Source organism: Macrobrachium rosenbergii, chromosome 36 (genome assembly GCF_040412425.1).
Source record: "Macrobrachium rosenbergii isolate ZJJX-2024 chromosome 36, ASM4041242v1, whole genome shotgun sequence".
Taxonomy (NCBI): domain Eukaryota; kingdom Metazoa; phylum Arthropoda; class Malacostraca; order Decapoda; family Palaemonidae; genus Macrobrachium; species Macrobrachium rosenbergii.
Window position 1 is genome coordinate 8,255,137 of NC_089776.1, and position 25,896 is coordinate 8,281,032.

A 25,896-nucleotide genomic window follows, 5' to 3' on the forward strand; every position below is an offset into this window, starting at 1 on the left:
TTATCGTGTTGATGCTGGGTTTGTGATTGTTGTTGCGTAATTTGTTGCTTATTATTATTATTATTATTATTATTATTATTATTATTATTATTATTATTATTATTATTATTATTATTTTTATTATTATTATGCGCAACCACTAACTTGTACGCAACCACTCACTTATATATATATATATACACATATATATATATATATATATATATATATATATATATATATATATATATATATATATATATATATAGTATATATATATATATGTTGCCATCCCCCTCCCAAAACAGAACAAAAAAGACTCTCTGAAAATAAATGAATGGATGGTGTATGTATGTATGTATGTATGTATGTATGTATGTATGTATGTATTTATGTATGTATGTATAGGTACACATAAAGTATCTAGTTTTCTTTAATCTAACAAAACTCCCTTTTTCTTCCAGGTGAGTCAGTTGCTTCCAGAGTCAGCATGAAATATCCGTTGCTACGAGACAGTAAGGTATTGTTTTCCAACAGTTACATTGTGGTCTGAATTATTTTTACGCAGATTTGTACTGTTTACTTTCATCGTTAATATTAATGTTAATATTTATGGTAATATTCATGTTTGTTGATCCATATAGCATTTCTATTAATCCATTTATGAGTGTTCATAGCATTTAATTTTTTTCATTTTTATCATAATCATTAATGTGAGACTAAAGTACTTCTTCCTATCTCTCTCTCACGCCTACAATGACTCGTCATTATGAGTACTTATATAATCTCACTCAGGCTTACAATGACTCATCATTATGGGTACTTATGTAATTTCACTCAGGCTTACAATGACTCATCATTATGAATACATACATAATTATGGTCATGTTACTCGACAACTGGTTATGCAGTGAATTAATTATCTGGTAGTCGACTGATGTGAGCGGTACCCAGGGGCAAGAGGGTATGGGGCTAACAACCTCACCCCAAAAGTCGTGCAAAAATAAGAAAGATTATATATTTATATATATATATATATATATATATATATATATATATATATATATATATATATATATATATATATATATATATATATATATATACTTACTACATCCAGACGGCCATTCATTTAAATGAGGTTTTCTTATTATTATTATTATTATTATTATTATTATTATTATTATTATTATTATTATTATTAAATAAATAAATAAAACAGAAATTGCCAAGCCATTTAAGAGAGCTCTCAGCCCCAAGGGAATCCTGCAAAAAGCGATCGATATCCTTCGGTCATATAAACCTTTGCAAAGCGAGCTGCAATGGGTCCTTTGCTCAATAGGAATCACTTCAGGTTTCCCTTCCACGAGTCTCGTCGATTTCAAACGGTTTTCACATTGGAACTGGCCCTCTCTCTCTCTCTCTCTCTCTCTCTCTCTCTCTCTCTCTCTCTCTCTCTCTCTCTCTCTCTCTCTATTCACGTGTTGCACTCTTGCATTGCAATCAGGCTCTGTCGAGATTTTTTTTTTCGTGTGTTGGGTATGGATATTTTGGGAGTTAGGGAGTGCGTTATATATATACTGTATATATTTATAGATATGTATATGTAAGTATATATGTATATATATGTATGTATGTATGCATTATATATATATATATTTATAGATATATGTATATTTATGTATATATAAATATAAATATATATATACACACACATAACTTATCGTTTCAACGTCCTGATATTAAGAAACAGGAAAGTTATGTGGTTGTTGATGTTATAACAACATCTTCCCCCTTGTTTCAGTCATAATATCTTTTATCTGCCACTTAGCTTATTAAAATATTTAATTCTTTGCATTTTTCATTTTCAATGGGAATCTTGCGGTGATATTCTTAAATGCTTCGAATTCTGTAAAGAAACCATAGTTATGGGAATTCGGACAATTTTTCCTTGAAACCCTAAACGCATATTGATATTTCTCTCAAAAAATATCATTGAAATTTAAAAGAAACCTTGTATCCGGTTGGTTATCAACTACTCAACACAATGGACTAAGATATTATGAAAATTAGTATGGGAACTTTCCTAGATAGTGACCCCCAAGGGTTTTAACCTAAACCGGTATGTATCCACCTTTGCGGCGTGTTTAGCACAAGCCCGTTGGGTATCACCGTAAAAACATAAACAAAAGACTGTAAATATCATAAAGATAATGACCCCCAAGAAATATTAGTTCTAGATAACGACCCCCGAACTTTGTTGGGGGTCACCCTTAGTATGAAACTTAGCTTAAAAAGCTCAACAGATTCTACTTAAAAAAAAAAATGTCAGAAAGTCAGGTCCAGACGCTACTTGCTACGAGAAACCTTCAATAGCGTTCCACGCAGACAGCCCAATTTAGGACCACCCCTGCTGTGGTTTTGAAACTGGCCCTGCTGTTACCTCAGAGCCCCGAACACCTTCGACCAGAGGCACCATAGCACAAGAGAGCGGTCTAGGGCGGTCTGGACAGAGACCTATACAAGGTTTTTGGTCTAGAACTCGCGATCGGCTTCTTTGAGTGAAAATTTATCCTTGCACCTTTTTCTCTTAATTGTACAGCAACTTCTTTCTACCTGTTGAAGGGTAAGAATTGCCAAGGCGTTTGTGCACTGTCAGGTAGAATCTGATGTCAAATTTAGTAACTAGCTAAAGATAAGATCATATATTAACACTTTTGGTTTTTATATCAGGTAGAATCTGATGTCAAATTTAGTAACTAGCTAAAGATAAAATCATATATTACCACTTTTGGTTTTTGTGCCAGGTAGAATCTGATATCAAATTTAGTAACTCGTTCAAGATAAAATCATATATTATCACGTTTGTTTTTTATTTAAGGTAGAATCTAATGTCAAATTAGTTACTTGATAAGATATAATCATCATTATCACTTTTGGTTTTTGTAACTAATATACTCTTACTCTTGATTTTTTTCCTGAAATTTTGATATTTTAACACGTTTTGTACTTAGTAATGTAGGTTACTACGCAATTGTCGATTTTTATTACACAAATTGTTTCTCGCGAGATTGTGAATTTCTTAGCACGGTTAATAATATTATAATTCAGGAAAGCCTTGAAAAATATATTCTCTGTATTTCACGATAATATTCTCACTTATCAGTCTGACCTTCAAGTTACGCTTTAGTTATGCAAATGTCGTTATTGCTGTGCTTGCAAGCATAAAATTTTAATAAGCCAGAGTAAACGTTTGCCCGTAAGGGGGTTAGTGCGTGAGGTGCACTGTAGGCATTACATAAGGTTCTTTCATTCCTTTTACTGCACCTCCGTTCATATTCTCTTTTTCCCATCCGACTTTCCACCTCCTCTAACATTTGATTCACAGTGCAGCTGCGAGGTTTTCCTTCCTGTTGCACCTTTCACATCTCGCTGTCTATTTCCTTTTCAGCGCTGAATGACCTCGTTGGTCCCAGCGCTTGGCCTTTGGCCTAAATTCTAAATTCCTTCCTTCCAGACTACACGTCCCAGTTACCCAGCATAAATATTGAATAGATATGTGTATCCAATTAGCCTGAGGTGAATAAATGGCCTTCGTCTTGTTGTTTTGTGTTAGCTTTAACAATTTTGTCTATAAAAATGTGCTGTTATTTATTTCTATTCTCAAATACTTAGGGGCAGAATTGGACCACTGATATCAAATTTTACTTTTCCTCTTGAATAAGTTACACCCAGAGGATATTATCCGTGATAAGTGCTCCTGATAGCAGGAGGGGGAGAGAGAGAGAGAGAGAGAGAGAGAGAGAGAGAGAGAGAGAGAGAGAGAGAGAGAGAGAGAGTTATCTCAAACGAGACTGGGTATCTTCTTTAATATAACAGGATATGTTAATACGTATTTTTAACCGCTTGACGGAGTTTGCATAATTTCTCTCTCTCTCTCTCTCTCTCTCTCTCTCTCTCTCTCTCTCTCTCTCTCTCTCTCTCAAAAGCCTTGCGGACGTTGTACCCTAATCACCGCACCTCTTCGATCTCGGTATCGCTGTATCCGTGGGGTGCTCAACGATGCTGTTAAAGAGTGATTACAGCTTTTTAGATTTCCTGTCAAGTGAAATTTCATCATACCGAGCGTAAGGAAGATTAGCACAGCAGAAGTACTGTCTCGTATACATATATATATATATATATATATATATATATATATATATATATATATATATATATATATATATATATATATATATATATAAAATATATATATATATAATGTGTGTGTGTGTGTGTATTTTATATATATCGTCAAACATACCAAATTGCAGCCCTCTAGCCTCAGTGGTTTTTATTTTATTTAAAGGTTAAAGTCGTGCCATAATCGTGCTTCTGGCAACGATATAGGACAGGCCACCACCGGGCAGTGGCTAAAGTTTCATGAGCCGCTGTTCATACAGCGTTATACCGAGACCACCAAAAGATAGATCTATTGTCGGCGGCCTCGATTACACGCTGTAGCGGCTGTACGGAAAACTCGATTGCGGCGAAGAAGACTTATTTATAAATTTACTTTCCGCAGACATTTGGCTATTGTCTGTTTCTGCATTATGTAACGCGCCTCGTAATTTTGGGACTAAAAAAAAGTTTGGGGTCGTTAAGCCATTAAAGTTGCGGTAATCCAGTGTAACTTTCGAGTGTTTTTTTTTTTTTTATTGGGACTGTGGGGTGGGGTCTTGAACATCCCAGAGGTGTCTTTCTCGATTTAATATTCCTGGAACTCTTAACATAAAAAATGCTTCGGAGTTTACGGAATTTGGGTCGAATTTTCAAGAAGTTTAATCAAAGTTGGGTGGTTAAGTCTCTCTCTCTCTCTCTCTCTCTCTCTCTCTCTCTCTCATGATCTTATGTCCTTGAAAACAAAGCCACTTCTGTATTTCCTACGTTTCCTTTTATAGACAAAATTCTTATCAAAGGATCAAAAGTCACGTGAAAACATTCACGTATTTATCCTCTTTATCAAACAGAGTTATTTTTAAAAAATAAATAATGAAATTTGTAAACAATTCTTCATCTTCTTTTCGAATTCCGTCGCCCCCCCCCCCACCCTCTTCTCTACTTATTTTCTCAGGCATCTCTTTCCATTATCCTTCGTATTCCTTCTTTCCTTCCTTCTTATTCCTTCTTTCCTTTGTTCCTTCTTATTCCTTCCTTCCTTTCCTTTGTTCCTTCTTATTTCTTCCTTCCTTCCTTTTTATTCCTTCCTTCCTCCCTTCCTTCATATTTCTTCCTTCCTTCCTTCTTATTTCTCCTCCTTCCTTCCTTCCTCCTCTCCTTCCTTTCTTTCTTTCGTCCTTCCTTTCTTTTTCTTTCTTTCTTTCTTTCTTTCTTCCTTCTTATGCCTTCCCTCATTCATTCCTTCACTCATTCCATCCTTCCTCCCTTCCTTCTTGTTCCTTCCTTCATTCCTTTTTATTCCCTCCTTTATTCCTTCCTTCCTTCCTCCCTTCCTTCCTTCCTTCCTTCCTGCCTTCGTATTCCTTCCTTCCTCAACCCTATCAGCCATTTACCGCCTCCATCGATCAAGCTGACAGTTCTATTACCGCAACTCAACTCCTCCTTATCGGGGCCTCCAACAAAAGACTTAAAAGTCTTAAAATTGAAGCCCTGATTGAGGTGATAAGGGATTAAAGACTTCCCGCCTTTAAAAGACTGTTTTCACTTCAGGTCGCTCACTTCACTTTGCTCGGCTGGGAACCTTTTTGAATTTTTTGTTTATTTCAAGTTCCTTGGAACTTCAGAAGTTCAAGAGAAAATATATTGCATTGTTACTCCTAATCATATCCCCCTTTGCGTTTTGATAAGTTTTTATCTGTTTATTAATATGTTTTTTCTTTCTTAATAAGTGGGATCTCTTCTTTCTTTATTCCCCTTTACTTCCTCTTACTTCTTCCCAATGAACACCATAATATTCTTTGGAAGCTTGAATCTCAAGTCAGTGGACCCTTTGGTGGGCTTGTTCCATATGAGTAGGGTTCGTTTTCTGAATAATAATAATAATAATAATAAATAATAATAATAATAATAATAATAATAATAATAATAATAATAATAGCAAATATAATAATATTAGTCTTTGGAAGCTTGAATTTCAAGTCAATGGACCCTTTGGTGGGCTTCTGCCATGTGAATAGGTTTCATCTACAGAAATAATAATAATAATAATAATAATTCGGTTGTTTGTTCACGGCTGGCTTAAGATAATTGAGCGGCGTTTTCTTTTACGTAAAGGGGAAAAGTTCAGTTTGTGAGACCAAGAAAGAACATTGCACTGGAAGGAATAAGAGCAATGAGAGATCAGGTTACCGTTCGCTTCTTCACAACACCTTGCCTGAACTGAAATGATATAGAGAAATTTGCAGACATTTTTTTTTTTTACAAAGCAAAAGTTATCTTCTGGTAGCGATTACTTTTTCAAATGCATATGTTTTTCTGGATTTCAAAAGAAATAGAACGAGAAAGAGAGAGAGAGAGAGAGAGAGAGAGAGAGAGAGAGAGAGAGAGAGAGAGAGAGAGAGAGAGAGAGAGATAACTGAATAATGAAATTGGGATTATATATATATATATATATATATATATATATATATATATATATATATATATATATATATATGTAGCATCATCATAGGCTGACGTTTTTTTTGTGTCCGTTGTACGTTGAGCTCTTAACCAAATAAATATGTATTTTAGATACAACAACTTCAAATCTGCAACCGAACCACTTGCAAGAGAAAAACCAGTCTTGCATAACGCTTGAGTGGTCAGACCTTGTTAAAATTTCACGATGCATTGCTATGCTCGAAAATGCAGCCCAAATTCTCTCTCTCTCTCTCTCTCTCTCTCTCTCTCTCTCTCTCTCTCTCTCTCTCTCTCTCTCTCTCTCTCTCTCTCTCCAGAAATTCTCCCTGTTTTGAAGGATTTGGTCAGAAACAAAATAGATATATGAAATTTCAATGTCTCGCCATATTGGCGCTAGAAAAAGGTAATATGAAAATCTCAAAAACAGTGAATTTATCTTACACGCTCAGGCTCTTTTTTTCATTATTTTATGTTCTGCTCTTTTCCTCCCTAGCTCCTAAGCTTTCTCTCTCTCTCTCTCTCTCTCTCTCTCTCTCTCTCTCTCTCTCTCTCTCTCTCTCTCTCTCTCTCTCTCTCACAGTTGAGCTGGGTTTAGAATCCTCTCTTAGATTGCTGCAAAAATAAGGGCTTTGTCCTATCATTGCTTTTATATGTGTCTTGGACACTGAGGCTTATGATATTATTATTATTAAGCAACATCACATCCTTACGAAAGGCACCTCTACAACACCCCTACCACCTTCCAAGTCCCCCCACCTCTCTCTCTCTTTCAGAGCGTGTCACCGAACGCTCAATAATATGTTGACGAGCTCAGTAATCTGGTCCTGCAACATTTAGAAGTCAGAACTCTTTATTTTTTGTATAAAGAATCGATGTTTTTGTTAACAATTCAAATGGCATCGCATTTCTAAATGTTACTCTGAAAAAAAAAGGTGCAAATTCTTTTGTGTTAAGCAGCCATTTTTGTTACTTGACTGTAAATCAATATTGTTTTTATTTACTCCTTTTTACGTGAAGCGAGTAGCGAATCCAAAAATTAATACTGGAAAACGCCTCTCTCTCTCTCTATTCTCAGAAAAATATCACTCGGAATCCTACGATAAGAGTCAATTCGATACTCTCGAATATACGTTCTAGCAGTAATTCTTCCTCTTATGGTTTATTTTTAGATTCGTTTTTCACAAACATTCCGCTTCTATTTCCGATACTTAATATCCTCAGTCCAAAAAATCCTTTTTCCAGACCAAAAAATCGTTTTCGTATTCAGTTAGAGTAATGTGCTTCGATATATTTTTATTCTATACAGCCGTTGCGCGAGATCGTTTGCGCTTATCTTCGCTATTTTTTTGAAAGTGTTAAAGGCATTCGCTCCGATTGTTTGGAGGCGAAAGAGGGATTTAATTCGGTTATTTTTAGATAAAAAAAAATGGGTTATGACAAGCGTAATTTTGTCTTTCGCTTTTGCTCTGTTATTCCGTGGCAGCAATTGCAAAATCCAGTTATATTTGTCACAAACACAAAAGGGGAAAAAGGAATGTGTGTGTGTGTGTGTGTGTGTGTGAGAGAGAGAGAGAGAGAGAGAGAGAGAGAGAGAGAGAGAGAGAGAGAGAGAATAGTTCGCGATTTTCTTTTGTTTTCCCAGCTCAGAGATTTTTGTTGCAGTTCAGTCGGCATTTCGTCCCTCTGGTTTGAAAAGTGTTGTGTATTTAGTAAAGAGTGTTTCATAGGTGGGAAGAAAGCTCCTTGTAAGTGATTTAACGCTTTTTATAATTCATTTTTTATAGTATTGTTGTCAGTTTCGTTCAATTATAGTTATATACAGTTTTTTTTTTTTTTGCTTCGAAGATTGACTATTTACTCAGGTAAATAATGCAGCCTAATTAACATGACTTACCGTCCTTGTAAGTTAGATAATTTAACCTTATTAACATGACTTTTCCGCCTTGATAGACGAAAGCCGAAAATGATGATAGATCTTTGAGATGTTCCAGATATGCTCAATGATAAGTAATAGAACTTAAACCTAATCCTACCTCTTATATGTTGACCTTAAAGGTATTCTAATAATAATAAAACACTTCGGTAAATTTGACCTTTCAGCATTTACTGAATTGAATATGAATGTAAACCAGTTTTTTTTTATATAGTTTGTATTTTTTTTAAGGTTTTGACGTTAATATTCTTCAAAAATATCCGGTAAACCCCTCCCCCCCTATATCTGACTATGAATGGGGGGAAGGAAAAGGCGTGTGAAATACAGGGATGTACCCTCACCCAAGGTATCCTTAGCTTAACCTATCCTAGGGCTCCCTGTCCTACCTGATGGGGGAGAGGGGGGTGTTGTGTGTTAGGAATTTCACTCCCGTAGCCTAACCTAGCCTAGAAGGCCATGGCCTACCGGATGGGGTAGAGGGAGGGATAGAATTTCACTGCTCACCTTCTCACTCCACGTGGCAGCCCCTAACCTAACCTAAAGTAGGCTAATATTGAAGTGAATCTCGCAGAGGTATGTGACGTAACCTAAACTAGGATGCCACATCGTTCCTCACTGGGATAAACATCCCCCCTCCCCCCCACCAGAGTCTAACCCAATATAGATGGCCATAAATTACCTTGAATCAATAATTGCCAGCATTTTTTGCTCGTAGGCCACCTTCTGTCATTGCCCCTAAACCTAACCTCACCCTAAGAGTTATCATTTCCCAATCTTATGTCCTCTCCATTAGGCAATAGAAGGGAGTTCAGTGTAAATACATTGAATATTTTCTTAAGATGCTACAAGCAATGCTGTTTTTAAAATATTGTTGGGAATTCTTATCTCTTCATCCACTGGTATAGTGATAGTAGCCATACATGTTAGATCCATGACTGAAGGAAGCAAAGGAAGCAAAAATTCAACGAAAATAATACCACCTGGTAGACAAAACAAAATTAATAACTGGTTCAGTAACAAAAACATTGTAAATACCATGCTTCGTTTATTATCAGTTGTAATTGTAGTAATTTTGAAAAGAGATATACAGAGGACATTACATCAGACTATACAGCTTGAATGAGGAATAAAGTTGTAATTTCAGGATTCTGCATTCTACCAGTATCTCATTAAGTACAGGTATACACTTAGTGCAGAAATAAAACACGTCTCAGAATTGACAGAAACAAACTGGTATACATATTTACTTCCATCTACTTTTAGGCTTCAGTGTGATCATAGTAGTTGTAAAGTTAAATTATGTACTGGTGGTTGTGCAAACCGGTAGGCTATTGTGATATACTGTAATGTTCTAGGTTCCCAGTCTCTTCCATTTTGTGTTGGTTGTACTTGTGTGAATCGTACTGTTGGGGCACCAAATGGTGGCCGAGTCTGAGAGCACAGCACTTGGTAATGTTACTCCCAGGCAGAGCACTTGGTAGGTCTAGTAATGTTTGTTAGGTAAGGTCAAGACAGGCTTATTAAAAGCAACCTCAGTACTTTGTTATATCTGGATGTTTGGAATCCACAGTAACTATAGTATTTCTCCAGGTTATAAATATTAAGAAGAAAAGGTTTCAGACTTCCCACTCTACTGTATATCATCTTGTAGTGGGGCATCAGAGCAGGGCACAAGGTAAGATATGGACGTTTGTTAGATCAGGTTAGGTCAGGTCAAGACTGGCTGTTGAGGGAATTATGATTGCAATAATCATATCAGCAGAATTCCTGTCGCTGGTTTGGATAACCACCTTTATCTGTTGTAAAATATGTCGCATATTAATCAGGTTCCTGTATGTCGTGTGACCTAACCTATTCTGCTCTGGGGTTAGGTAAAGTAACCCTATACACATATATATGCATATATGTGTGTGTGTGTGTTTATTTAGACTGTATTGGTTAGAAAACTTTTTCCTTAGCATATTCCCAAACAACATTTGTACCGTGCATATTTACGAAGTAATGACGTTACTAATTATGCCAGAGAGTTCTTGACAAGAGTTGAGAGATAATTCCCTTTCACAACGTGTACCAAAATAACTTCACTTCATGCAATAATGTAGTGATTAGTTACATTAGCGACAAAAATAGTTACTGAGTAGGTGTTTTGGAAGCTTTTACCTATATATCTATCTATCTATCTATCTATCTATCTATCTATATATATATATATATATATATATATATATATATATATATATATATATATATATATATATATATATATATATATATATACATAAGGGGAATCTGAATTTACATTTTGACCTTGCACACTTCAAAACCCTAATTATACTCTCTCTCTCTCTCTCTCTCTCTCTCTCTAGAACTCTCTCTACTTGAATCTCTGTCTCTAAGCTAATGATCTGAAATAATTTCGACCTAGTTCTTGAATTATGATGTCCTAAGCCTAATTTTGAAATAATTTCCTCCCACCTACCCACCACAAGCCTACAGGCCTCATTTGAACCCACACCCCACCACACACACACACACACATACCTACTCTCTGACCTACATTTTCACTCGTACATTCACCTTCCTTTTATTCCTTTTCTGTTTATCGCTTCCCTTTTTAGGTGTCTATGTTTTTTTTAAGCCAGTAATGGCTGCACAAGTGTAAATGCTTTGTCACATGGGCACAATTTTGGGCATTTTTTTGCAGTCCCACACGTGAGAGTACGTTGGTCTAATATTGTAACGTCTGGTTTTAAGGTAAAAATAAGTTGAATGAGAGCAAGGGAAGCATGATACGCATGCGCGAAGATTTAAATGAAAAATAGTTAGGTAAGCGCAAGGGAAGCATGGTACGCATGCGCGAAGAATTAAATTTTGCAAATATTAAATGTAAACATTGTTCTTTTACTTTTTAAGGCTGTAAATAAGTAAAAAGCTGCAGTATCTATATATGATAAGCTACTGAGAAAGGTAGGTTATTTCACACAAGAAAAATTCTCTCTCTCTCTCTCTGAGATATAACTCTCTCTATGTCTCTATTCATTCTCTCTATTTAAAACTCTCTCCATACTCTCTCTCTCTCTCTCTCAGATATAACGAAGAGTATGTTGCTATTCATTAGAGCTATTTAAAACTGAACCATCTCTCTCTCTCTCTCTGAGATATTACGAAGAGTATGTTGCTATTCCTTACAGCTATGTAAAACTGAACCATACTCTCTCTCTCTCTCATTATGTCGAAGCGTATATATCTAATGCCTTTCAAGTGGGGGATTTAACACTGAACCAAAACCTCTCTCTCTCTCTCTCTCTCTCTCTCTCTCTCTCTCTCTCTCTCTCTCTCTCTCTCTCTCTTGAGATGATTATTTGGAATCGTATATTATTCCTTTCAGGTAGGTTATTTCACACTGAAGAAAATTCTCTCTCTCTCTCTCTCTCTCTCTCTCTCTCTCTCTCTCTCTCTCTCTCTCTCTCTCTCTCTGAAGATCTGAAGATGATGATCGATGCGTCCGTTGATAAGTTATCGATGACGGTAATGACGGTCGCCGGGGGAAATTTGAGGAACCGATGGCACACGATGAGACCGTTTGTGCCTTAATGGTTATTGTCTGGGGACTTCATTTTTTTTTGGGGGGGGGTTGTCCTCTCCCCTTTCAATTTTTTTTTCTTTCAGTTATTTGTGGTTGTGTGCGTTCTATTTTATATACACCCATATAATATATATATATATATATATATATATATATATATATATATATATATATATATATATATATATGTATATATGTATGTATATGTATATATATACAATATATAATGTATGTACGTGTGTATATATTTATGTTTGTTCATGATTACAAACAATTTGCAGATGTCTTGACTGTATTTATAATTTCTTTAAAAACAAATTCAGTAAACTTGGTATTCCAGCATGTATTGCACCCCCAAGTGCTTTTGCAAATGGCCGAGAAATACTAATGAGTTAATTTTAAGCTTCGTAGAAGTTGGATAACGATTGTACTTCGGATTACAAATGGTAATTAGCCTCGTGATTAAGTGAGGGAGCCATAACTTTGACGTACTGTAATATCAGTAATCTAAATTCTACTGTTGGTTTGTGATTTTGAATTGAATTCCAGAATGTTCCTTCCGAGAAGAGTTTGTTATGAGTCTTATCTTGGCTAGAACTAAAATGTGGAATAGTTTGCCTTCCCCGTAGGCGGGTAGGGCCGTCAGTGCACCTCATGCGGTGTACTGTAGGCATTATTGAAGGTTCCTTGCAGCTTCCCTTCGGCCCCTAGCTGCTGCAACCCCTTTCATTCCTTTTACTGTACCTCCTTTCATATTCTCTTTCTTCCACCTTACTTTCCTCAACCCTCTTCTAACAATTGATTTATAGTACAACTGTGAGGTTTTCCTCGTTACACCTTTCAGACCTTTGTACTCCCAAATGGATTTTCGGCGGTGAATGACCTCGTAGGTTCCAGTGATTGGCCTTTGGACTAAATATCTCATTCCCATTCCAATTCCAGGACGTATGTGCGTGTTCCCCTCTCCAGTCTAAGAGACAATAAAAAAAAAAGTGAGAAATGAAATTGAAGAAGACCATCAAGTGAAAAAAAAAGTTGGTCTGGCGTTTCCCCAAAGGCAGACCAGGCTAACTAACTCTCTCTCTCTCTCTCTCTCTCTCTCTCTCTCTCTCTCTCTCTCTCTCTCTCTCTCTCTCTCTCTCTCACACTCTCTCTCTCACACACACACACACACACACACATACTCGTTATGGACGTCGAGTCGATATTGTTATCTGAATGGCACTCGAAGCACAATAGATAGTGATTGTAATGTTTCCCTCCCCGGAATGGGCTCTTCTTCTTCTTCTTCTTCTTCTTCTTCTTCTTCTTCTTCTTCTCCATCACGCTCGCAGATGGCGCTGGTGGTGGACTTGAATCTCGGGCTTCCATTATTGTCCGTTTGATGGAAGAGTTTGTGCGCCAGAAGCAATAATTATCTGTTATCACCGCGTGCTGTCGTCGTACTTATTCGGATTCCTTTCATATCGTACAGATGCATAATATATATATATAATATATATATATATATATATATATATATATATATATATATATATATATATATATATATATATAATAAATCTTGAAAAAGTGATTATGTTTTTGTGTATGTGGTTTTAAACTTGGGCTAACAAATAGTTTTTAAACTATTATAAAATGTATTTATAATAATGTAAAAACTATTTGTTATCCCAAGTTTAAGTATGTTTTAATATTTGTCAGTATTAAGCCATATTTACATTATTATGAATACTTTTTAATTTATGTATTTTTGAATATTAAACCATGTTAAACCACACCTAAGAAGAAATCATTTAGATTAGAATGGCAGCGATTAATTATGAATTAATAATAATACAGAAATCTCTTCCTTTCCAGAGGTGATGGGGGTTGAGTAGCTTAGGGGGTATCGCCAGTATGGAGGTTAACGAAGAGAGCGGCGTGGGCGTGGGGCTGGGTGGTGTGGGCGGAGGCTCCTGCAGAAGTGGGCGGAGGAGAACGTGTAGGACGTGCGGCCAACAGCATCAGCCCCACGAACCCCATCTCTACGACTACACTGACGACGTCGACGAAGATGTCACCTGCCACATCTGTCTTCAGGTGAGATTGGTTGGTGGTCTTCAGGTTAGATTGGTTGATCGTCAGGTTAGACTGGTTGCTGGTTTTCATGCAAGGCTGGTTGACTGTAGTGCTTAGGTCTTCAGGTGAGACTGGTTGATGATCTTCAGGTAAGACTGGTTAGGTCTTCATGCAAGATTGGTTGAAGTTAAGTTGTAAGATTGGTTGACTGTAGAGCCTAGGTCTTCTTGCAAGATTGGTTGAAGTTAAGTGGTAAGATTGGTTGACTGTAAAGCCTAGGTCTTCATGCAAGATTGGTTGAAGTTAATTGGTAAGATTGGCTGACTGTAGAGCCTAGGCCTTTGTGCAAGATTGGTAGAAGTTATGTTGAAGTTAAGATTTGGTTGACTGTAAAGCCTAGGTCTTCATGCAAGGTTGGTTGAAGTTGAGTGGTAAGATTGGTTGACTGTAGAGCCTAGGTCTTCGTCTTCATTGCAAGGTTGGTTGAGCCTAGGTAAAGATTGGTTGAAGTTAAATGGTAAGATTGGTTGACTGCAAAGCCTAGGTCTTCATGCAAGATTGGTTGAAGTTAACTGGTAAGATTGGTTGACTGTAAGCCTAGGTCTTCGACTTGAAGTTAAGCTAAGATTGGTTGACTGTAGAGCCTAGGTCTTCGTGCAAGATTGGTTGAAGTTAAATGGTAAGATTGGCTGACTGTAGAGCCTAGGTCTTCATGCAAGATTGGTTGAAGTTAACTGGTAAGATTGGTTGACTGTAGAGCCTAGGTCTTCGTGCAAGATTGGTTGAAGTTAAGCGGTAAGATTGGTTGACTGTAGAGCCTAGGTCTTCGTGCAAGGTTGGTTGAAGTTTTGCTAATTTTGTTTTTACTTCTAATTAAGAAGAAAATGTCTGTTTTTTGCAGCCACTTGTGACCCCTATAGACACCCCTTGTGGCCACACCTTTTGCCGTCCGTGTCTCCTGTCTTTTCTTACCGTCCAGCAGAGTTGTCCCGTCGACAGGAAGCCACTGTCCCAACAGCTGTGCAGTCCTTCTTCTCTCGTCCTTAAGAAGTAAGTATCCTGTTAAAATCCTACCACTAAGGTTCCTTTGCTTAATGATTGTCAAAATGCATTGCGAATTTTACTGCCTTTAAAATCCTTATTTCCCTCAAGAAGTAAACACAATAGCTAAGTACAAATAGGTTATGTATTTGTCAGTAAGCATCATATGAATAAGGCTCGCTTGCTCAGTGGTTCGGAGAAAGTATCTGAATTTTACATTTATAAATAGCATTAATTTTCCTTTAGAAGCAACCCTTACTGGTAAATAGGTTATCAACTAAACAATAAGGTAGAAAATTATTTTGTATCTTGTACAATGAATAGAAAGGGTTATGTTTATGAGATTATTTTGCAAAATTCAGAGAAATTCTCAATGTAGCACCAATCCTTATTTTGTGCTGAATTCAGATGAGTTGCCTTTTCACTTGGTTAATGTTCTCCAAAATGTTCATGTCAATTGGAACTCGAAATAGAGTAATGGACTTCGTATGAGTCCTATTTATGATGACTAATAATCAAATAATTCTTACATTTAATCTGTTTTAGAACATTCAAGTTATCTGCAATTTAAACCTTTCTTAAAAGGTTGATCACAGTTTCAGGGCTATATTTTGTCGTAATCAAGTTGTTTTATAGGCCTGGGAATTTGAGAGAAAGATTTCCAATCTGGTACCTAACACACTTTAATAAGCGAAAGTTGTTTTCAGTCGCATTCATATAAGAATTTCAGTTTCAGTCTTTTTAACTGAAGCCTTTTTTTTTCCTTTCAGGCTTCTTGAAAAACTAAAGGTTAAATGTCCAAACGTTGACCATTGTGATATGGAAATGCCCCGGGGAGATTTAGAAGACCATCTTAAATACAGGTAAGTGAATTGACAGGTAATTGTCCCAATACTTTTCAGTTTCGGTTGAAATCCCAATACTTTTATTCAGTTTTACTAAAAAGTTTAGGTTTTACTGCACGGCATATATTTTAAAAGTTAGGAATATCTTTCCAAGTTCTTTCAGATCAAATTTTTTTAACAAATTTTGCCTTAAGTTCCATCTACAAGAATGTTGCTGAGATAACATTTTGTTCTCCAAAACCGTCCCTTTCTAGTCACGAGGGACCTATCTGTTTAATTTTATCAGTAAAATTTAAGGTAATTTGAGGAATCTGAATTAATGTCTTCGCCCTCAAAACATATACAGTGGACCCCACCAATTCGCGGTTCTGGAATCGCTGCTTCACCTATTCGCTGATTTCTCTGTGGAACATATAGTAAACAGTACACATTATTCACGGAAAATTCGCCGATTCGCGGTATTTTTCATAGAAATATTCACAAATTACTGTATTTTCATATCATTTGCGTGACTAAATGCATTTTTTGTGATCAAACTATTGAGATATTGAGGTATAAGCATTTTTAGAGGGGTTTTAAGTATTCGCGGATTTGAGCTATTCGCGGGGGGTGGGGTTAGTTGTTAACATCCCTTGCAAATACCGGCGGTCGACTTAGCTAATGTTGACTGCCGAAACTTATTTCTCCTGCAAATAGTCATCTAATAAGGCTTGATAAATATTAATAGTTTCATTAAGTTTTCCTGAGGTCATTTAAAAAAAAAAAAGACAATAAGTAGGTAGAGAAAAATCAGACATATTCAAAGAGAAAGTGATAGACATAGTCCATTTTTTAAAAGAAATTTCCAAGTTTTTTTACCAAAATTATTTATGGGAGACGGTTCCCATTTTCAGTAACTACTTGGCTTTTAAAGATTTCCTTATTCATTCCAAGTTGAAGAACCCATTTTAAATTATGAATATTGTGGAAAATAATTTTAGGCGCTGTCTCTGGGTAGAATTCATTATTCGCTGTCTGCGTTTTTATGCAAACATTCCTGGACTTCATGAATTTTTCTTTCCAAAAAGTCCCAATTTTTTGTGCAATTTTTTTCCCGGTAAATTTTCCAGAGCTGGAGACCCTTTGCCTCGTTTATGTTTCTTCGTACTGATTTATTCAACATTGCGAGTTTTTATCATTACAAGATTTTATGCCAAAGGACTAACCTTCCTTTCAAAGCTATGTCGCGCAATTGGAACTTCAGAAGTTCAAAAGAAGGTGCATTGCATTACTCTCCTAGTATTATTCTCCTTGCATTTTAATACATTTTTATCTATTTATTAGATTTATTAATTAATTTTTTTTTAATAAGTGAGTGGGATCTCTTCTTTCTGTATTTCCCTTTACTTCCTCTTACTTCTTCCTAATGAACACCATAATATTCTTTGGAAGCATGAATTTCAAGCCTATGGCCCCTTTGGTTGGGCTTGTTCCATATGAATAGGTTCATCTTCTGGTTAATAATTATAATAATATATGAAATCTGATGTATTTCAGATGCCCTGGGAACTGGGTATCCTGCCCTTATTCAACTTCAGGCTGTGATTATCGAGGACCTCAAAGATCAATGACTGCCCATAGCGCCTCCTGCTCCTACAAAGATCACGGTGAGTGTTGCAGTGAGAGAGAGAGAGAGAGAGAGAGAGAGAGAGAGAGAGAGAGAGAGAGAGAGAGAGAGAGAGAGAGAGAGGGAGAGAGAGGATAGATTGATGTTAAAAATGTAAAACTGGTTTGGATGTTTTTGTAAATTTTAAGAAATTTACCACATCTCAAATTGAAACAAAAATAACATTCAGAATTACAAAGATCATGGTGAGTGTCCTAATGAGAGAGAGAGAGAGATAACAGACTATTGTTTAAAGAACTTGAAAGTTTCTTTTTACTGAACGGTTTCTACATTTAAAAAAAAAAGTTACTTATCTTAAATTGAAAAACATTAACATTCAGAATTACCGGAACGTTATTCAACACTCAGAATGACCGGAGCATTATTCAGCATTCAGATTTACCGGAGCATTATTCAACATTCAGAATTACCGGAGCATTTTTCAACATTCAGAATTGCCAGAGAATTTTCCATCGGAAACTATGTTATGTTTTAGATTATTCTCTTTATATTATTATCCCTTTAAATCTCCGGCCCGCTTAAGCTTTCCCGTGGGTGACAGGTGTGTTAAATATTTTAACAGACCTACAACGTTTACAACACCTGTTTGCCGAGAAAAGAGAATGAGGGAGAGTGACAGATGTTAAAAATTTGTGTTTGAACTTTTCTTTGAAATTGCCCTGATTAAGTGGAACGGAACTCTTGGAACCATGTAATCTTTTATTTTAGGACTTTTGCCCAGGGATCGATAATGTCAGGTGATTATGTGATTTTAACGCAGGCATTAAGGAGTAAATGTCCCAGTCATTACTGAGAAGGACCGTTTCTCAGAGTTGCCCGCTCCCGAAGAGACAGTTGCTTAAATTTCGTATATTAAAAAAACCTGTTTTTATCTGTTTTGTCAGAAAGAAAGTACTTCGTATATTAAAACCTATTTTGAAAAATGTTTATGGAAAATTTCGTTTTAATTTATTCTTTATCTTCGTGGTTTTATCCAGTGAATTAAATACCGTTACACTTGAATTCCAAAGTTTATTCATGACCTTTGACATACTGATCCCTGGTAAGGCTTTAGTGAGAGACTGATTCTAGGGAAGTGAAATTCGTAACCTCTTTGTAAAGAATACTTAAAAACTCTCATGACACATGTTTTTTAAGATGATGGATGTTTGAAAGTGACTTTCCAAGAACCAGTTATGAAGCACGGTTGATATTTTATGATTAATGGCGACGGGTTCAGTGTGTCTTCTCGGAGCGGAACCGCAAGCTACTCAAGACTTTTCCAGAAACTCTTAAAAAAAAACTGGAATGGAGTTCGCACATAATGTTTAAGCTGCTTTGGTAATGCAGTGCTTGAAGCTTAGTGGTTGAAGTGAAAGCAGCCGCAGTTAGTATGATGGATGAATGAAGTTTAGCTGAGAAAAATGGACAAAAATCTTTAGAAGTCCAAAGACTTTTGGACTAACTTGTGCTGGAAACTCATCTGTGAATTGGGACCCTAACTGAAGTCTCGGTTAAACTTCCCTTTGTCGCCCTGATTTTTCGGTCCATTTTTGTTTTATCCGGCGCCTCTGCTCTACATAAGATGAAGGCGTTTGTTTCCAACTGGGCATTAAATTGTGTAGTTTCCAGGATACCCCTGATACCCTCTTGCATTGACGTTTCGTTTCTAGAACTTTGCCTTCACACTAGAAAACACCTCTCTCTCTCTCTCTCTCTCTCTCTCTCTCTCTCTCTCTCCACATGCTGTGTCTACTCTGTGTCTACTCTTGTTACGGGGCCCTTTCACAGTCGATCACTCACTGTACTACACGTGTTTAGTGTGTGTTAGTATAAACTTGTATGGGCGTGTTGTGTATTTCCATACAATGTTATTCATTCAGTCAGTTATTTACAATTAGAATTCAATGTTAATTTACAAAACAGATTAAGTTCATTCTTCGAATATATTTACAGTATACTTGCTAATTCAATGATGTCTAACTCTATTTACGATGGTAAATAGATTGTCCAATATTTTACAACGGCAAATGTGTATTTATCTGTTGTTCATGTATTGCCTTAGTAGTATGCATGTAAGTTTTAAGATTTTCCTTTTTCCCCCATTTCCAGGAGTGTCTCGGCCTCCAATCCTGGAAGGGGAGATCAGTCATGTGGAGATCCCCCGGACACACACAGCCCTTGGAATTGCTATTGTCGGAGGTTCTGATACACCTCTTGTAAGTAATGGGTGGTTCACAGTTGAATTCATCTCGTATACCTCCCAACTAGAGGCAGGGAGACGAAGAGTGTAAAGTCTATTTTTGGATTTTTTTTTAGCTTCAATGTTGATTCATTATATTTATTGAATCACATTATGGTAATTGATTACAAATATTTTCATATACGATCATGATCGTGAGCATTTTACAGGTATTTACATCATAACGATGATAGTCACGTTGGAATGATAAGGCTGACATCTTTTGTTACACATCCCCGAGATGTTAGCAATAAACAGAGGTCTTTGGTAATTTACTAGTGATACTTATAGTAGATTTTTCCTACCTTAACAAAGCGCATAGAATTGTAATTCAATTACGAGTTAAAATGTCCGAGCTTTAAGAGAAGCAATGCTGTTACAGCCGTTCTTCCCTCAAATCTAGATTTATCTAAATTTCGGGGTACAATTCTTGATAACTACCAACCCATTGATTTGTTTGTTTTCCAGCGCTGTGTGGTAGTTCAGGAGGTATTTCCAGACGGGCCAGTAGCTATGGATGGGCGATTACAGGCTGGGGACCAAATAATTGAAGTAGATGGACAACCCATGTCATCAGCCACCCATCATGTTGTCTGCCAAGCACTGAGGAGAGCTCAGCCTGTTCTAAGACTTGGAATCTACCGTGAGAGGATTGAAACACAGAGGAATATTTCAAATAGCAGCACTAATCCCATTCCCACAAATTCCTATCAACCACAACCAGGTAAGATGGTTGGATGACTGTAAGGGTTAATGACAATCTAAGTATTTTGCATTTCAAAAATGTAATATGTTACTGTTCACAATATTTACATTTACAATCTCAATCTTTGTGGCAGGTGAAGCTATGATGGTCACCCTAAGGAAGGAGAGCAGTCGTCAACTGGGCTTGAAGTTGGGTGGCCGCCGTACAGAGCCAGGAATCTTTATCATGGAGGTTATGGAAGGCTCTGTAGCTGCCCAGGATGGTAGACTTCATCCCCATGATCGTATCTTGGCTATCAATGGTGTTGATGTACGCTATGCCAGACTTGACAATGCTTCTAGGTTGATCCAACAGACTCGCCATCACGTGAGTCTTGTTGTGAGTCGCGGTGCAGCTACTAGTGCTGTTGATTCGCCAGGCCCCCCGCCCGAGTATCAGCATCTGTTCCGGCGCCCGGATCCAGCTCTTCCAGTCCATCACTGGCGTACGAAGTCGGCGCCTGACCGTTTGGTTCCAAAGTTAGAATACCACAACAAAGAAATGAACAAGACCATTGGAGATGTTGGTGATGGCCTTGGAAGTGAAATAATGGGCAGTGCCGATGACCTAGGCATGTCAGCATCTTGTGAGTCACTGGACGAAAGGGGATCATCTGTTTCTAGGAAGGATAATTCACTCCTTCATTCAAATGGATCACTAGCATCTCCTGGGGAACAACATAGTAGTTCTCTGGGTTCGCTGAATGGAGTTGGGATGCAATACCAAAGCAATGGATCGTTAGGTTCGATGGGAACTCCTCTCCATCAGAGTTCAGGTAGTATATCGTCTGCTATGCGAGTTGGTGATCCCCTTCTCGAAGAAGACGTAGGTCCCCCAGCTCTTCCTCCACGGCACAGGCATGCTCTTGCTCGAACGCGGTCGAGCGAGCAGTTGGAGCCCAACGAATCGAGTATTGATAGTCCACGCGAGACATTGCAGAAGCATCAAAATCACGATATTTCTGGGCAGAGTACTGGGTCTGGATTTTCTGCTGGAGTTCAAGGTGCAGATGTTACAGACGGTTCAACATGCAGCAGAATGAGAAGTCGTCGGTCTCGCGATTCAAGTGACATGTCAGACCTTGTTCATGGCTTTAGGAGGTCCTTGCGTATCGACAGTGCTCAACTGCATCAGAAAACTGTAACGATATCGAAGGTAATTAGCACATTGGTTCCACTTAAATCTTCATTTTCTTATTAGCCATATATATGCAGTTTACTGGTCTGGGCCAATATCTGCAGATTTTTTTAAAAAAAGTGTTGGTTGTGGATGCACTAAGCTTGTTTTTTTGGAGGGGTGTTGAGATGTCATAGTTTATTTACCTTCATCAATTAATGGAAACTTCTTGACCATGTTTACAGGCTGGGAATGAGAGTTTGGGCATGAGAATTGGTGGTGGAATTGGCAGTAATGAAGGAGACACGCCCATCTATATTGCTAATATCAATCCCCAAGGTCCTGTTGGAAAATCAAAACAGGTTAAGGTATGTTTAAAAATCTGGAAAGTTCTTCCTTGTGGTACTGGTGTTGTTGAAAACACCTTCGATGTTAAATTAGCAGCAAATTTTAAAACTTAGAAATATCTATGAACATTTGACATAAACCAGGATATATCTGTGAACAGTACCTCTAGACTTCCATAACTTATTGCAGCACAGTTATTTTGCTTGTGCTTCAGTGTGATTAAGGTGAGCAAGATTATAATAATCTTTGCTTACTAAATCTTTTTACTAAATCTTTTTGAAGTCCTTGTAATGAACGACTTTGGGGCATTTTCTATTCAGAAATTAAACATCTGAGCAAGCAGTTTCTCCTATTTTGTATACTCAATGGCCAGTAATAATGAAAATTAATTGGTTTTCAAAGTACAGTGCTTTATTTCTTTTATATATTCTAGAATTTAATGTTCAAAATTGAGATATAAGACTAACTCATATTTATTTACCTTTTTCAGAAAGGAGATGTGTTGCTATCCGTCAACGGGCAGTCTCTCCTAGGTCTAACTCATGGTCAGGCAGTAGGTTTACTGAAAGCCACAGCTGAACTAGCAGGGGTGACACTATCGCTACTGGATGGGCCTGAAACATCACCAGGTTCTGCGAACTTCATACCATCTTGGCTGTATTGGCAGAAGCTTCCTCGGTCACTCCACGTATCGAAGAGCGTCGTTTTGCATCGATCACAAGGTGCTTCACTTGGCTTCAGCATTGTTGGAGGATCTGACCCTCAGAGAGGGGACGAGCCCATCCATGTGCTGTTTGTTGTGCAGTCTTCACCAGCTGCTGTTGATGGTAAACTTCGCTGTGGCGACCGTCTCCTGTCAGTAGACGGCCATTCTCTTGAAATGGTGCGACACGCGGCTGCTGTCAGTCTCCTTAAGCAAGCTGGGCAGAGAGTTCATCTAGAAGTGGTCTCTTGGCTAGGAACTGAGCTGTAGAAATTTGCAAATGGGTGTCACTTTTCTCATAATTTAAAATTCCTGAAATATTCTCTTAACTTGTAATTTAGAACTGACCAAAAATTGTAATCACAGTCTTCCAGTTTCTCAACTCTTGTTATACAAAAGGTATATATAAAGTCAAGGCTCTATTACAGGCAGGGTCGCACTTTTTGCATTTACCTTTCCCAGGTGTTGCAGGGATTTTTAGTGCCTTCTGTATTCTATAATAACAAAGTATAGTATGAAATATGAATTCAGGATTACCTTTTATCCTTTCAACTATAGTAGCTGTGATGTCACATAGGGTTCCTTTTGAAGAACATACTAGTCCTGTTTGTCTTAGGGGCCAAAGGTGGTGGGAATTAGACCTTCTAGAATAATACTAAAGGTGTCTTAGGTCAAGTCCTGGTGCCTTTCTTCTTGTTGGAAATTTTTACCTGTAAATAATATACAAATTATTAAGATGAACACTTTAGGTATGACACAGAAAAACCTCCATACTGGCGAACCTTCAGAAAACATCATAGAAAATGATAGTTTTGTTGTATTATCCACACTAGCTTAGATAGGTTTGTTTTTGTCATATTTTCTGTAATATGTCAAGTCTTGTCCTGTACAGTGTACCACATGGAGATTTTTCATCTTGCTATTTCAGTGTTTGTAGATTTAGAATGTGCTTATTTTGTGGCAACTATATACTTACGAGAAATGTTCCTAACAAGTCATGCTAGATTTACACCAGATAGGGAATATCTACCTTATATCTATTTTTTCACAGATTCAGATTTACATTGTTCTATATATAACATCATGTAGGGATATTTGAAACTTGCTAGACACCACTGAACAGTTTTTATTTTCAAGTTAATGTTGAAATGATTTTTTTAAAATTGCTCCAATGAACAGTTTTCATTGTCAAGTTAATTTTGAAGTGAATTTTCAAAAACTGCTCCAAACACCAGCATCAACTGAGATTTCATGGCGATTATTTATTTTATATATGAGTATTGCATTTTTAAACCACGTTGCCTTTGATAAGACAGTTATTAATTGATGTTTTAGCCAAATTGTTGTAGCCATAGTAAAAAAAATTACTGTTAGCATAGTTACATTGTCATTGTGTTACATGGTTAATAAACTATAAAATTCCATTCTTTTTCAATCAACCCCAGTGGTATTTCTGCAGTGAGTCAGTGTGAAATAAGCACGAAGGAAACGAATCAAAACTGTGACATTATCCAAGACTTCTGAGCACTTTAAAGGACAGTGATGACTTTGAGCAAAGCGTAAAAAAAGAATAAACTTAGAGAATAAATATGGAACATCCTGAAACAGTATAAATATGGAACATCCTGAAACAGAATAAATAAGGAAAATAGGGAACATTCTGAATCAGCTTACTTGAGTCTGATGAATTCCTTTCTGCCCACATCTAAAAGCAGCTGACACACTGTCAATTAGCGTGGTCCTCCATCAATCTGCTGTAATTAATTCGTCGCAGTGTTACGTCAACACTGAGAGACCAGCTCCTACCACAACCGAGGATGGTAAGGAGGATCCTGAAATATTCATAACTACAATAATATCACGAGCGAGAAAGTGGCGTCTTTTTTGCTTTTTTAATAAGTGAGGTCTCTTCTTTCTGTTATTTCCCCTTACCTCCTCTTACTTCTTCCTAACGAACGCCATAATATTCTATGGAAGCTTAAATTACAAGTCAGTGGCCCCTGTGGTGGACTTGTTCCATATGAATAGGGTTCATCCTCTGAATGATAATAATAATACTCTACTAACATTGACAGCCAAAAGGGAAGAGTTACTAAAACGAGAGGAAACTGAATCACTGCTCTAGACATAAAACTGTTTTTAATACATCAATATCCTTGGTTGGGGTGTTACTGCTTGCAATCAAATAAAAGGGAACTTCAGTGTCCGTACAATCTAAAGCAAAACGTATTCTCTGCATTCAGTATATTTCAGCTACGGTTCTATGGAGAGGGATAAACTTGATTTAGGAAAATATTCTCCCCCTAAGCTGGATATTTACGTTATGAATTAAAAGTATGACATACAAATTTAAGGTCCAATAGAGGCTAATTGAAAATCTCTCTCTCTCTCTCATACATTGTAAGAGAGAATCACGTTACTGAGATCGTTTATGCCTTTGTAGGAACAACAAATAGAAAAGGAATGAGAAGGGCCGCAGCTAGGAGCCGAAGGGATGCCGCAAAGAACCTTGGGTAATGCCTACAGTGCACCATGTGAGGTGCACTGTAGGTACTACCTCCCTAAAGGATTTTTTTTTTTTTTTTTGGCTTTAGTTACTCTTCGCCTCCTGTTATCACCAGTTTCCCAGGACCACCCTAGCAACTCACCTCCACCCCCACCCCCAACCCCAAAAATAAATAAATCCTTGAAATATGAAACAGAAAGGTAATTACCCCGCTGTGATGAAATGCCATACAGGTTACTGAATAGACGCAATCATCTAAATACCACAGTGGATGACATACGTCACAAATGAACCTAATTGCTTTTGACCACTTCCTGATATATTCAGTCCAGTCTAACTATCGTAGACGCCACTTAAGTCTCAATTACAATGTCTACCGGTTCAAGGTACTGCAAATCATTCAAAAAACTTACTAAAAAATAAATAATGAACTTGACTCCCGTTGATAATAGCTACCAGTCGGACTGTGAATGGTGAACAGCAAAACCAACTGACAGTCAATAAAAAGTTAAATTCCTTTCA

The 25,896-nt window shown here is 37.1% G+C and overlaps 1 protein-coding gene across 15 annotated transcripts in view; it reads left to right on the plus strand.

Annotated features, from left to right (window-relative positions):
- LOC136856597 (ligand of Numb protein X 2-like) overlaps nucleotides 1–24,292 on the plus strand; it is a 582,959-nt gene extending 558,667 nt beyond the window's left edge. For 10 of the 15 annotated variants that reach the window (XM_067134518.1, XM_067134515.1, XM_067134513.1 and 7 more), the window contains 9 exons: nucleotides 13,983–14,204; nucleotides 15,085–15,233; nucleotides 15,995–16,087; nucleotides 17,606–17,715; nucleotides 19,827–19,933; nucleotides 20,425–20,680; nucleotides 20,796–21,856; nucleotides 22,063–22,185; nucleotides 22,656–24,292. In XM_067134518.1, coding sequence (XP_066990619.1) covers nucleotides 14,022–14,204; nucleotides 15,085–15,233; nucleotides 15,995–16,087; nucleotides 17,606–17,715; nucleotides 19,827–19,933; nucleotides 20,425–20,680; nucleotides 20,796–21,856; nucleotides 22,063–22,185; nucleotides 22,656–23,138 — 2,565 coding nt within the window. In that variant the 5' untranslated portion in view covers nucleotides 13,983–14,021 and the 3' untranslated portion in view covers nucleotides 23,139–24,292. Of the gene's footprint in view, nucleotides 1–443; nucleotides 500–8,235; nucleotides 8,349–13,982; nucleotides 14,205–15,084; nucleotides 15,234–15,994; nucleotides 16,088–17,605; nucleotides 17,716–19,826; nucleotides 19,934–20,424; nucleotides 20,681–20,795; nucleotides 21,857–22,062; nucleotides 22,186–22,655 lie in introns of those variants that run through there. The other 5 variants (XM_067134522.1, XM_067134524.1, XM_067134523.1 and 2 more) reach the window with 2 other exon arrangements.
- The last annotated feature ends 1,604 nt before the right edge of the window (nucleotides 24,293–25,896 follow it).